The sequence below is a fragment of the Gekko japonicus genome, unplaced genomic scaffold (genome assembly GCF_001447785.1).
Source record: "Gekko japonicus isolate JY-2015 unplaced genomic scaffold, Gekko_japonicus_V1.1 scaffold5335, whole genome shotgun sequence".
In the NCBI taxonomy this organism is placed as follows: Eukaryota; Metazoa; Chordata; class Lepidosauria; order Squamata; family Gekkonidae; genus Gekko; species Gekko japonicus.
In genome coordinates this window covers 1-13,307 of record NW_015169341.1, presented here as the reverse complement: position 1 = coordinate 13,307, position 13,307 = coordinate 1, and the positions used below count along the sequence as shown (strand labels likewise).

Sequence of the window (13,307 nt, the reverse complement as noted above, 5' to 3'; positions counted from 1 at the left end):
CGCTCTTCTGGCTTCCTGGCTGGCCTCAGGCTTTGCCATGGGAATGAGGAGGCAAAACACGCTTAATGATATCATGCCCCCCGGATGTCCCCTCCCCGTTTGTGGGGTGGCTGATATTGAGCAGTAGCAGGCAGCCAGTCCTGGGTAAGTCATGCAAGTTGTGTGGTAGCAAGTCAGTTGTGGTTGTTGCTAGGCCAGCCATGAGGAGTCTTTCCTCAAAGGCCAAACAGCCCTGGAAAGGGCCTTGTGCCTTCTCCCTGACTTTTCCTGACAGAAGCCAAAGTTTGAAGCTTATAAAAAAAACAACCAGAGTCTTTGGTGTAAATATCGAGAAAAAATATATAACTCACCAAAGAAAAAACACTATTCTATAAATTTTAACACATTTTGTTATGTTTTTATATTGAAAATATCTGTCATAAGTAACATTCATTGTATAAAATACATTTCACGAGTATGAGTCAATATATATTGGTCTGTGGCAAGGTTCCCTCTAAGCTGCGGAGTCTGGTGAGCAAAAATTCTACTTTGTGAGCTGCTGGCATTAAAGTTGTGAGCGAGCGATTTGGCTGCTGCATAACTTAGTTTGCTCTGGAGCCATTCTTCCTGAGCGGAGACAAAAATGTGTGAGCCGGAGGCTAAGAAACTATGAGCTAGCTCACACTAACTCAGCTTAGAGGGAACACTGGTCTGTGGTCAAAGACCATAGAGATTGGAACTAATACAATACAAAATCTTGATGTAAATATTATGAATTCAGTCCTGGCCATGTTCCTGGATCCTAGTAGTGGTGTTATCACTTTAAGGCATCTTAATAGGGCTGTGAAGGGAAAAAAACCTTTGTTTTTCCAACCGCTTAATCAACACATATAACTACATCCACAGTCATCCGTTAAACACACAAAAAAAGTCAATTATGTGGGGGAAAACAATGCATGTGAAAAATATGTAAGAATTCAAGGAATGTAAGCGATAGAGAGAGGACAAGTTTTTCCGGAATAGAAAGCTGTTTCACATATCTTTATCAACTCAGTCTCTCTGTGGATGTTCATCACCAATCTCTTCACTGAGCTGTTTTAAAAAAACATAGCATGTGCTTTACATCGCTATAGAAACAACCAGGGGTCATTTCATAGAAAACGAGGTGCAGGGGCTCATTAGAATAACTCATTAGCATAACTTATTTGCATATGCCACACCCCCTGACGTCACCAGAAGTGTGTCAGAAGGCAACACCCACTGCTCAGGCTCCACTGGACTGTTTTGGATTGCTAGCTATTGGGGGTGGGGGGGAATGCGCAGATCTGCCCTCACAGAGGATAGAGAGCTTGTATTTGAAGGTGGGCCGGGTGGGGGGGCTCTGTAACTTACCTGGCTGCTTCTTGGTCTTCATGGCCTGATTGAGGGCTGCTGGGAGCAGGGGGTGGGGCTTGTTGCATGTTCCCACCCCCTGGCCTCCTTACTGCCGGAGCTCCGCTCCTGTGCGCTCCTGCAGGAAATGACCCCTGGAAACAACTAACCCACATATCTCCAGAGTTTGAAGCTTGGCATTGCAGTTATGGTTGCCTATCAATGGTCACTGAGGGCATTAGTTTCTTAAAACTACAGGCAATGCATCCTACTATAGCACTTATATGAAGTGCTCTAAAACAATGGCTAATTAAAACCTGTCAAAAAGCAACAAATCCATGTTGAAGCTTCCACTGTCTCAGGGTAAAGTTTAGAATGTTCTGAGTCTGCTGCTTGGACTGTGGTTTCCTGGAGTTGTTTGTGTTGAGCCAGCATACTTGAAATTTCCTCTGAAATCACTGTAGGAATTTATAAGCATGCCTAGAGGTGTTAAGATTTTTTATGCCATCAAGTCGCAGCTGTCTTATGGCGACCCCATAGGGTTTTCAAGGCAAGAGATGTTCAGAGTTGGTTTGCCATTGCCTGCCTCTGTGTAACAACCTTGGACTTCATTGGTGGTCTACCATTCAAGTACTAACCTGGGCTGACTCTACTTAGCTTCCAAGATCTGAGGAGACTGGGCTAGGCTGGGCTATCCAGGTTAAATTTTTGTTTGTTTGTTTGCTGTTAAATTACTGCTGACTTATGGTGACCCTGGAAGGTTTTCAGGGCAAGAGATGAACAGATATGGTTTGCTGTTGCCTGCCCCTGCTTAGCAACTCTAGTCTTCCTTGATGGTCTATCCAAGTACGAACCAGTGCTGACCCTGTTTAGTTTCTGAAATCTCATTACTAGATAGGTATTCAGTAGATAGATATATAAATGTCGTAAATATATATACAAGGATAATTAGTCTGGAAAGAATCTGGGATTTTCTGATCAAGCACATTCAATCAGGCTCTAGTTCGTGATAATATGAATTAAAGGCACTGTTTTTAAAACTATTAATCTGAAAGGAAGGGCTTTTAATATTTTTAATAATTTGATTTGTTTTAATAGTTTGATTCACTTATTTGAAAGAGTCAAGCCAACAGGAATACTTTGAGATGATTTCACTGCATGATTGCATAACTAAAATTGCATGTTCTTTCAAAATCCCTGCTTCTCTATGATTAAAATACTGGAAATTCTTGTGTATATGAAAATTGGGTGCTTTCTGTATATCCAGAGTGAGACAGAATATTACTTGTGTTCAGGATGTGAACGATACATATATCCTCTGGAAACCCTTAGCACTAAAATTAACAACATGTAATGAAATAAAAGGGGTGAAAAATTACTAATAACTATTTTAATAAGAGACATTGCAGGTTTTTAAAATTCTCTTTTTAGACTGAAAAAATAAATTCATTACTTTGTTGCATAACTTAGTTTATTTAATTTAGTGGTAATTTAAAAACAACAACAACTGGAAAAGCCCTGTTGATACAGGAAGAGGAGATGGCTGCTGCCATGGAAATGGGGCAGGGAAAACTCAACCCCCCCCCCCCCCCCCCCCCCCCCCACCCCACCCCCCCCCCCCCCCCCCCCGGCCAGATGACAACCATCCAGGCTTTGCTGAGATTTTACCAAAAGCTTCTCAACAAAGCAGGTTTGGGAAAGATCAGAGAAAATGCTTCCCAACAGCATTGGTAATAAATAACCCAGGTAGAGAAGGTCATTAAGAATATGCCTTGCTGATTAACGTCTTATTGTTTGTTCCCCTTGCTCAGGCATTTTCAGGGAAGAACCAAGTTAAAATTAATCCCAGACCAGGGAAGGTAGGAATTTTTTTTTTTAGAAAAATGAATACCTACTTATTTTTATTATGTATTCTTTGTCACTATATTCAAATAGACTGAATTTATTTTCTTTTAAAATACAGATTGTGATATGTAATAAATCAGATCCTGAGAACGTTGTTGAAGTTTTTCATGATATGTCAAATTGTACTTCTTGGGTGCTGTCACCTGTGATTTTCATTAAAGTCATCAGAGGATGGTAAGAATAAAGATAGTTAAACCCTATCGTTTTGTCCTGCTACTCTGGTTCCAGATTCAGTCACAGTCAAACCATTGTGTATGCCCATTATACTTAATCATACTTTATTTGCAACGTCAATAGATATTTTTTTCTAAATTCTGTTTGGCTCAGTGTCTGTTTTCTAGCTTAGCTGTGCTTGAGCTAGTTTACTTTGTGTGTTAAGGCATGTTTTAAACTGTTTCAACAAGTATATTTTCTTGATCTGGTATGTGTGGAACCTTCATTGTTAACTTGACTCATACTTTCTTATTTTCATACTTTGATCTTGTTCTAAAGGTTTTTCCTGTCACTTGAAGTCTTCTTTATTCTGCATATTTCTAACAAATGTTTACTGGTTCTTCACTTTGAAAAGGCAAACAGGACAGCTAGATTACTCTTACTGAATCCTATGCATCTTTTAAAAAACATTTTCTGAAACTTTGATTGAAAACTTCAAAAAGTTTATGTTGTTTTGCTTGGCAGAATCTTGCAGTTACCTATGCCTGCTAAATCCAAAGACATACTAGATAACGCTAGACAAGGTGATGAGAGATCTCCATAAGTTTTAAAAGTGAATGGTGGCAGCAAGTGGCCACATTTTAGACTGAAGTGTATACAAAATAACAGGGACACAGTGCAATTAGTAATTGAAACAAAAAAGCACTGTGTGAGCTAGAACAGTTAATGATGCTTACAATAAACATACACCACTAAAAGTTTGTGCAAACAATTATAATTAGTATCATTTTGCCCTCATCACGTAGTATAACAACTGAAGTCATTCACAGCTTAGCAAGTATCTTGACAAACACACTGACAACATTACTATCTACTGTCTCAAATGCTGACATTCAGAGAAACAAATGTCCAAAGCATTTTTTATCTCTTGTAAAGCAGCGCTGGTCAATTTTCCACATAGACAAGACTAGACTGATGTAGTCCGGATCAGAAGTTTTGTTTTCTTCATCAGAGCCCTATTCAATACTGGAACTATTCGTAAATCATGCCGTAAAAGATAATGGAAATATGTGTACATGAAGTCACCCTTCTTGGTCCAAATATAATTATAAACACAACTTCAAAAAGTCTACAGAAATATCAGTGTTCAATACTGGTACACTTTATTTGGCAGAAATATGGTTCTCATACACTGTGCCTTTAGCTTGCTGTATATGTATCTAGCTAAAGGATTGCTAACAGCTGTGTTCTCAAGCAACTTAAAGAGACATGCTCCACCAACCTAGGTTCAAAGACATGCTTGACCAACCTGGGTTTTATTTGTTACACGTTCAAATATATGAAATATATGAAGAGAGATCTAATTCATTGTTCAGACCATGGGTTGCAAAAGTCATTTATATATATTGAGCTTTCTTTTGCAGCAGTATTTTACTGTGGTGTTATACAAATAAGACATGTGTTTGTAAAGTACAAAAAACTTCAAATTTTCTGGTTCATGATGATGTTCTTTCATAAAACGCTCCGCTGATGGGGTGTTGGTAATATGAGTTCTGATCCTAGAAAGGTGTTCTAAGATCCTAACTTCAACCATTCTCATGGAAATTCCTATCTATTGCAAACCACATTCACATTCCAACAAATAGACTACACGACTTTCGACGGGCCCTAATTTAATCATCTAATTTAAACTACTTAATGGTCATAGCACACTTACATGCTGTGCCATTTTGTGCACACTTAAAAATGACCAATTATGATGGGATTTGCTGGAATACCCTCACTTTTGAAATTAGATGGTAACATCAAGCCATAAAATACAATTTAAAAACCTCTAAAACAGCACGCAATTTAATAACTACAATACATGCAGTAAAATACAATATGAATACAACAATTCTACAAAATTCCAGATGGCATATTGAGGGGCATAATTTAGGCCTCCCTCTCGTGCCCCCCCATTCCCCTTCACAGTTATCTGAATATTGATTCAGATAACTGTGAAGGGGAATGGGGGGGGCACGAGAGGGAGGCCTAAATTATTACCAGCTGGGGCCCCTGTACTGCCCTTAACCATAGGCCCGGCAGAACAACTCTGTTTTGCAGGCCCTGCAGAACTGTACTAAATCCCTCAGGGCCCTAATCTCTCCTGGAAGAGTGTTCCAGCCTTGGCCCTGGTCGAGGACAGATGGATATTCTTTGGGCCAGGAACCAATGTCATATACATTTTTAAAACTTACTATTAATTTATAAAATCTGCCCTCTTTTTGCAAGGTGCTGAAGGTAAAGATGGCAATTAAAATAAAAGCATCACAATAAAATATAAAACTATGTTTTAAACTACTACTAGTTGCTGCTGCTGCTGCTGCTGCTGCTGGTTCTGGAAGCTTCATTTTTATGCATTTTGAGTTACTTGCCATTATTCAGTTTCTGGCAGATGGTGGCATATTCATGTACAATTGACCAACTGATACCACTCAGTTTGGGATTTCAGCATGGAATTTTAATTGATTGCTTTGTTCCATCATGTGTTTTATTTTCATGTGTTTTATCTGCTATTTTGGTTGATAGATGCTTTTCATGTCAAACTTCCAAAACCAAAATGTAATTTGCATTCTTCAGATTTTTAAGTTAAACAGATGTTGGTTGCAGAGAGCTGGCTTTGTGCTGCTGCTTGTTATAAATGAACAGGACACACACCTTTATCTTCCACATGAATAAAACCTTCATGTACCTTTATCCAATCATCTTCCCACTGCTCTCCAGGCCTGTGACACATAACATGCCTATGCTTTGTGGGTAGGCATGGAGGGAAATGGGGTAACTGGATAGCTATATGAGGCATGGGAGGTTCTGACATTTGGGTGTGCAGAGGTATACTGCAATGTGCTTGATACTGTTTGAAGTATACCCAAGTGAGGGCCAGTAGAGCAGGAGACAGATAGTGGGATCCTATACAAAGTTACAGCATTCTAAGCCCATTGATATCAGTGTGCTTAGGAGAATGTAACTCTGCTTAGGATTGCATTGTGAAATCCTTAGCAGAACACCTTTGAGGATCCCTTCTGTGCATGCACACCTTTGAGGATCCCTTCTGTGCATGCATATGCAGAAGGACTCCGGGTACATCATAGGGATAGGACTGTGCCCATAACATATTTTATAAGGCTGTACTTTGCACAGGATCTGGCATTCTGGCTGCAATGGTATTTCACTAATAAAATTTTTCTTGCTCATTGCTTTTTTCCTTCCTAGTTCCTGTTTTGCTAAGGACACCTCAATTTATGCCAGTTACATTTATACCATTGCTGCTTCTTTGATCTTGCTGAATTTCATTACCTATTTCCATGCCTTGGACTACCTATATTTTTTGGCTCTCTGACTTCTGGTACAGCTTTGGGTCTCCTTTGTCTTGCCACTCAGATTTGATTTAAGCTGTATATTTCTAGCTCCTGACCTGATCTGACTAGTTCTGACTTCTGGTTCTGTATCTTAGAATTAGTTTCGGACCTCTGCTTTTTTGATCTCCAGCCTGGCTACCTTCTTGATCTCCATTCTGACTTTGGTCTCTTGAAACTTCCATCATTCTCCCTTACTGCAAGTCCTGGCTAGATCTTATCCTTTAGTGGCTGTTGTCACAGGTGAGGTACATTCATACTCCTTTGGGCAAAACTGGGATGTAGGCCACAGTACTGTATCCATTAGTCATCTTCTCACTGAGTTTGCTCACTGTGGATTATATGATATGTTTAACTTTGATTCGTAAGTGTTATGTGTCATAATGAAGAATATTGTAGATTTGGGTGTTGTTCTTCTTTCCGCACAGTATATTATTTCAAAACTGAAAGCCCAGCCTCTTCCTTTTGTTTGCCCTCAGTAAATGGCCCACTTCTCATAACACTGCATCTCAAAACAAGGAGACAGAGACAGTATTGAAGAACTTCCTGTTTCTGGAAATCTGTTAGTTGAAATCATTATTGCACTCTGTCTGAAGTAAAATCAGTTGCTGCTGAAGTAAAATCGGTAATAAAATGAGTAAAACAAACATACTTTGTTTTGGTGCCTCAGTTTTGGAATAACTCCCTCACAGTTATTTTTCTGGTACAGGGACTGTATAGTTTTTGGTATTCAGGGAAGACATTTCTTTTTTATCTAGGCTTTTCTTAAGAAGCTATCTACAGTGGCATCCCCCCATGTGCTCTTTTCTCACTGATGAAAAAGATAATACATAACTGAATTAGTGTTGCCAGGTGTGTGCATGTGAGAGAATATGTGTGTCAGTTATCCTTTTTTGGTGCAGCCATTGACTGGTTTAAAAATAACTAACAATTGAAGAAAATCATGCCCCTTGGTGAAAGAGCTGGGAAAGAAATCTTAAAGGCAAGTATTTGAAGCAAAAGTTATTCTGCTGTAGTATTAAAAAATGTCCGTGTTGCTGAGTACTGCATTTGCTTCAAACATTTGTTTTTGTGATTTCTTCTCCATATATTTCAAAAGGGGGCATGCTATGATTTACTGGTGTATTTGTATTTACTATTTTATTGCACAATAAAGATCAAGAACAGTATTGTCATTTATTAAAATTAATATTTAACTGGCTTGAGATGAAATAATAGCAACCATTTTTGTAAAAATGATAAAGTGTGCAGTTTTAATTTATTTCTTTTGTGTATAAGGTTGAACTAAATACTTTAATGAAGAAGATACTTTAGCTAACTGTAATTTTAAAAGCACAATTCAACATTTCCTGTTTGTACTTCTTTTTGTAGCTGGATTCTGTATGAGAAACCAAACTTTGAAGGGTCTTCCATTCCACTGGAGGAAGGAGAGTTAGAGCTTACAAATATTTGGGGTGAACAACCATTTGATGACAAAGATGAATGTAAATCTCCTGAGCCTGTAGTTATTGGTTCAATCAGGCATGTAGTAAAGGCAAGTAAGGGCTTGACTGCATTATTCCTTAGTGAAGCTCAAACTTGAGTTGCACCACCATTCTTATTTATCACTTTGCTTTTTTAAGTGCTGCTGAATTGTCAGTGAATCCTGCATCTCCACAAGGCTATGGGCTGCACTGCCCAAATTATTGCAGAGTTTAGGTGGTAGTGGTAGGGAGGTATTTTCTTTCATATTGCATTGGTGAAAGTTTAGATCCTTTCATTACTCTTTCCTATATATGATTGCATGTTGCCATGATACATACCACAGAAAATAAGGAAAAGGGGATGTCCTTCTATACAAATGCCTTTTGTTCATTAAACTAATTGTGATAGAGGGTTCTTTGCATGTTGCCATCACTGCATAGGTTGGTGGCATACATTCATTATGCAGAAGTAAGGGAAGACACAAGGTTGAATCATATGTGTCAGTCATTTTGATGGGCCTAGGTTTAACTGAAGATTGCTAGAATTACTTATGTTTTCTTTTATGGAAATATTTTTCCCATTAGTGGTGAGCCCGCATGCGGGGAGGGTGGGGTATAAATGAAATTAAATAAATTTTAAAAATTAAGCCAAATACAGATCATAGATCTATATTTGGCTACCAATATGGCTCAGCCTGAAAAAAGTCAAATTTTTTGGCTTTTATTTGGGCGAGTCAGCCTCAGCCGAAGTGGAACAGGTGTCAGTTCCGAGCTGCAATAGAGAATCAGCTGAGGCAGTGTAGAGATCTTTCCCTGCAGCCTTGGCTGGGGCTCTGCTGGGCTGCCTGGTTGAAACCAGACTGCCCAACAGAGCCCTCCCAGGAGCCAATCCTGCGGGGAGGACTCTTCTCAAAGCCAGCAGAAAGCAAGTGGGGGAAGGTCTGAGATCTTCCCTCCTTTCTGCTGGCTGCGGCTCCCAGAGGTCAGCAGAATGGAAGGGGGCTGCCCAGCAGAGCCTGCAGGGAACTTGCCCCTCTTTAAGTTCATTTGCATGTGGCTTGGCTTGCAAAAGCCAGTTAAAGAGAACTTTCCCTTTAAATGGCTTTTGCAAGCCAAGCTGCACATGAGTGAACCCTGGAGTGGCATGAGTTTACCCACCCCCTTCTCCATTATACCCTATGGTGATGGTCCTCATAGGGTATAATGGAGCCGAATAAATTTGAAAGTCCCAATTACTTCCTAAATCCCAATATCATACTGATTTTGGGATTTGGTAATATTGGGAAATACGAGTATTTTGGGGGTTCAGTACACCCGATCCTGAAAATTACCATGTTTTGGGGTTTTTGCACACCCCTGTTGGCGTCTACACAACTGCATATTTTTTCCAGTTTATTTAATAGATCATACATACTTCAAACTAACTTTTGCTCAGCATTAAAGTGTACTCAGGGGTCATTTCCTGTGGGAGCGCACAGGAGCAGAGCTCCGGCAGTAAGGAGCCCAGGGGGCAGGCACATGCAACAAGCCCCGCCCCCTGCTCCCAGCAGCCCTCAGTCGAGCCAGGAGGAGCAAGAAGCAGCCAGGGAAGTTGCAGAGCCCCCCCGCCGGCTTGCCTTCAGGTACAAGCTCTCCCTCCTCTGTGAGGGCAGATCTGTGCGTCCCCCCCCCCCCCCCACCAGCTCAATCCAAAACAGTCCAGTGGAGCCTGAGCGGTGGGTGTTGCCTTCTGACACACTTCCGGTGATGTCAGGGGGTGTGGCATATGCAAATGAGTTATGCTAATGAGCTCCTGCACCTCTTTTTCTACGAAATGACCCCTGAGTGTACTTCAGTCCACCTGTGGGGCACCATGCGTGTAAACAAGTTCCTACACACATCACTTGCCAGAAGAGCATCTGCAGGCATGAACTGCATATTTGTGTGTTTGAGTGTAGATGCATCTCAAAATGTGTTTGAGTGAAGATGAGTTCATTCTACACTTCCTTCATTTGAAAGGGATGCAAGTTCTACTGTGCACTGAAGAATCACATCCTGATCCACAGTCTCAGAAACAAATAAATTGAAAGTGTGACAAACATCCCAGAATTTCAAAGCACCGTTGAATACAAGAGAGAAAACTTAGCATGTGCCTATTTTTTTCGAATTTGTACGAAACAGACACACTGTCTCTAACCTAATATACAGAGAAGGTATTGCTCTGCACATTAAGATTTAAATTTCCAACCACATTTAATTTTATTGGGTTGTGGAGATAGGGTTAGTTTATCATAGATGTGTTAGGCAAGGGGAAATACCACATGGCTAAAAAGAAGGCTTTGATGCACTAATTAGACTAATACTTGATTATGAGTAGGATAATATTGGAGGCCTGGAATGAGGCATGCTTATCTAGATTAAGAAAGTTAAGATCCTTTGAATATGTGTCAGAATCTCTGGAAAGAGAATTATGTGTATTTGTTACAAAGATAAGTTTTAAAGAAACCGTGGTGGTGGTGGAAGGTGCCCTCAGGTCACAGCTGAGTTATGGTGACCCTGTAGGGCAGGGGTCCCCAACCTTTTTGAGCCTGTGGGCACATTTGGATTTCTGACATGCCATGGTGGGCACAGCAACAAAATGGCTGCCACAAAATGGATTCCACAGGAGGTGGAGCCAGCCACAGAATGATTGCCACAGGTTAACTTCAATAACAGAGTGCAGATCCTTGTGCTGTGGTGGCAGCTGCTGCCAAAGCAACATTATAAAAAATTGGCACAGCCAAGCAAATCTGCAATAGTCTGTGCAAAAACCTACCTGGCCCCACCTACCTTGTGGGAGCCAAAAAAGGTGCTGGCAGGCACAGGCACCATGATGGGGACACATGCCAAGACGAGACATTCAGAGATGGTTTGCCATTTTGCTGCCTCTATGCGGTCTCTCCCATCCAAATATTAACCAGGGTTGATCCTGCTTAGTTTCTGAGATCTAATGAGATTGAGCTATTCTGGGCCACCCAGCTCAGGGCAAAGAGATTGTAGTCACTAGGATATAGAAGAGACTATATGACATTATATCATAGTTTTTTGTACAAATTACCCCAGGTTTGGCCCCTGATATATATGGCCCTAAATCTAATCCCAGTTATTTCAATTTATGATGCTTAGTTTCTTTATGATTTTTTTCAGGATTATAGATTATGCCGAATTGACCTATTTACAGAACCAGGAGGGTTAGGTATGGTAAAGTCATACTTTGATGACACTGAGGAAACACGAATAATTGGCGCTGTAGAGAAGACACGTTCTATGCAAGTGCATTGGGGCATGTAAGTACATGAATAGGTACACATTAAAAGCAAAACAGTATTTAAAGTATTTGTCAAATGTCCAGGTTCTGAAATAGATATGCTTATACATAAGATTTTACTTTAGTGAGTGACATTTACTTTACTGTGAGTGATGTTCATTTAAAACACAATTCATTTGTCAATCCTTGGTGTATGTCAGGTAGCCCTGTCATAGATCTGGAATGTGGAGGGGTATCCTCCTTCTCATTCTCAGCTCTCGCCTGCTCAGCTACTATGTGCTATCTTACGCTTGACCTTGCAGATGCTCCAGCTGCAGTTTACACGGCTGGGAAAGCTAACGGCTTTGCTGCTGTGCCTGCTTGCTTTGCCGCGCGTGCGAACTATATCCATTGGCTTATGCTTATGGGGGGAATGTTTGATTTCACTATAAGTCAGAGGCCCTAGTACTGACGGCCATTCCTGACACAAGCTGTACATGTGTTCTTTAGCACTGGACCAACTAATAAACAGTTATCTTCTTATGAAGCCCTGTGTGGTGTGACCTGACTAAGGAGCCTGACAGTGTATCGGGCATGAAGTTTGATATATAGATATTTTATATATAACAATTAAAGTCTGACAGACACTGGATTGCATTCAACATTGGGTTGCATTCGGCAGTCTATTAGTGGAAAGTGCTGACAGTTGTGGATCTTACTGGTTTCCCCTCCCCTATGCTTTATCTGGTTCCAGAAAAGTTGACTTTTATTTCTATTTGTTATTTTTAACTTCTGCTTTTAAGAATTATTTATTTACTGCTGATTATCAGTTTAAACATTTTAAACTACTTTTTTGGGGGCTTTTGTGTTGTTGTTTATCAGTTCTCCTAAGTTTTATTTTACTGGCTTTAATATTTTCTGTACAGTACCTTATGGTTGCAATATGAAATATAAATGAATGAAATTAATCAGTTACAGATATTTTATTAGAAGAAGAATGTGCCTTCAAATTATTATGCTTCAGATAAATACATGTTCTGGCATTGTAGTAACTTATTATTACTGTGGAATATAAATGAATGAAATTAATCAGTTACAGATATTTTATTAGAAGAAGAATGTGCCTTCAAATTATTATACTTCAGATAAATACATGCTCTGGCATTGTAGTAACTTGATAACTAATATTCCTGTAGTACATCTCTGCCTTGAAGGCACTAACTCAATAGACCTCAGTGATCAAATATCAACAATCAAATAGTTGTCTTTTTGTTTTTTGAGTAGGTAAGAATTCCAGGAAAATGTTTGGCCGCAGGTAGGAGGATTAAAGCAAAAATTTCATTGGAAAAAGGAGATAAGTCATTATAAGGAAAAGGGATCAAAGAGTTCATTCCTTGGATTCAGATAGTTACAGAGTAGAATTAATAACACTTCTCATTACTTTTGTGTGGACAAGGAATGCTTTAAAACAACACTGAACCAATCTCAAGGAAGAGAAGTTGCTGCCATGTAGTCAAAAAGCAACTGGCCAGTATTGTTTGCATTTCTAATTTCTGTTGTAAGACCATCAGAATAAAGCGTCTATGATAATTTAAAAAGAAAGCTCCCCAGCCCACGGACCGAGAAGTGAAACGAGCGGGGGGAGGGGCTCCTCCCATGCACACGAACTTTTAAGCAAAAAAGGGGAGGGGAGCGGAAGCGTTGAAATCTGTTGAGAAAAACTTACCAATGCGTGTATAAGCGCTTGAGTGCACATTCAGAGACTTTAGAAAC

The 13,307-nt window shown here is 39.9% G+C and overlaps 1 protein-coding gene across 1 annotated transcript in view; it reads left to right on the top strand.

Annotated features, from left to right (window-relative positions):
* The window catches only part of LOC107115035 (absent in melanoma 1 protein-like), a 32,485-nt gene extending 20,907 nt beyond the window's left edge, over nucleotides 1-11,578 (top strand). The window contains exons 6-9 of the mRNA XM_015416641.1: nucleotides 3,162-3,209; nucleotides 3,314-3,429; nucleotides 8,178-8,340; nucleotides 11,435-11,578. Of these exons, the coding sequence (XP_015272127.1) occupies nucleotides 3,162-3,209; nucleotides 3,314-3,429; nucleotides 8,178-8,340; nucleotides 11,435-11,578 (471 nt within the window). The remainder of the gene's footprint in view (nucleotides 1-3,161; nucleotides 3,210-3,313; nucleotides 3,430-8,177; nucleotides 8,341-11,434) is intronic.
* Nucleotides 11,579-13,307: the final 1,729 nt, after the last annotated feature.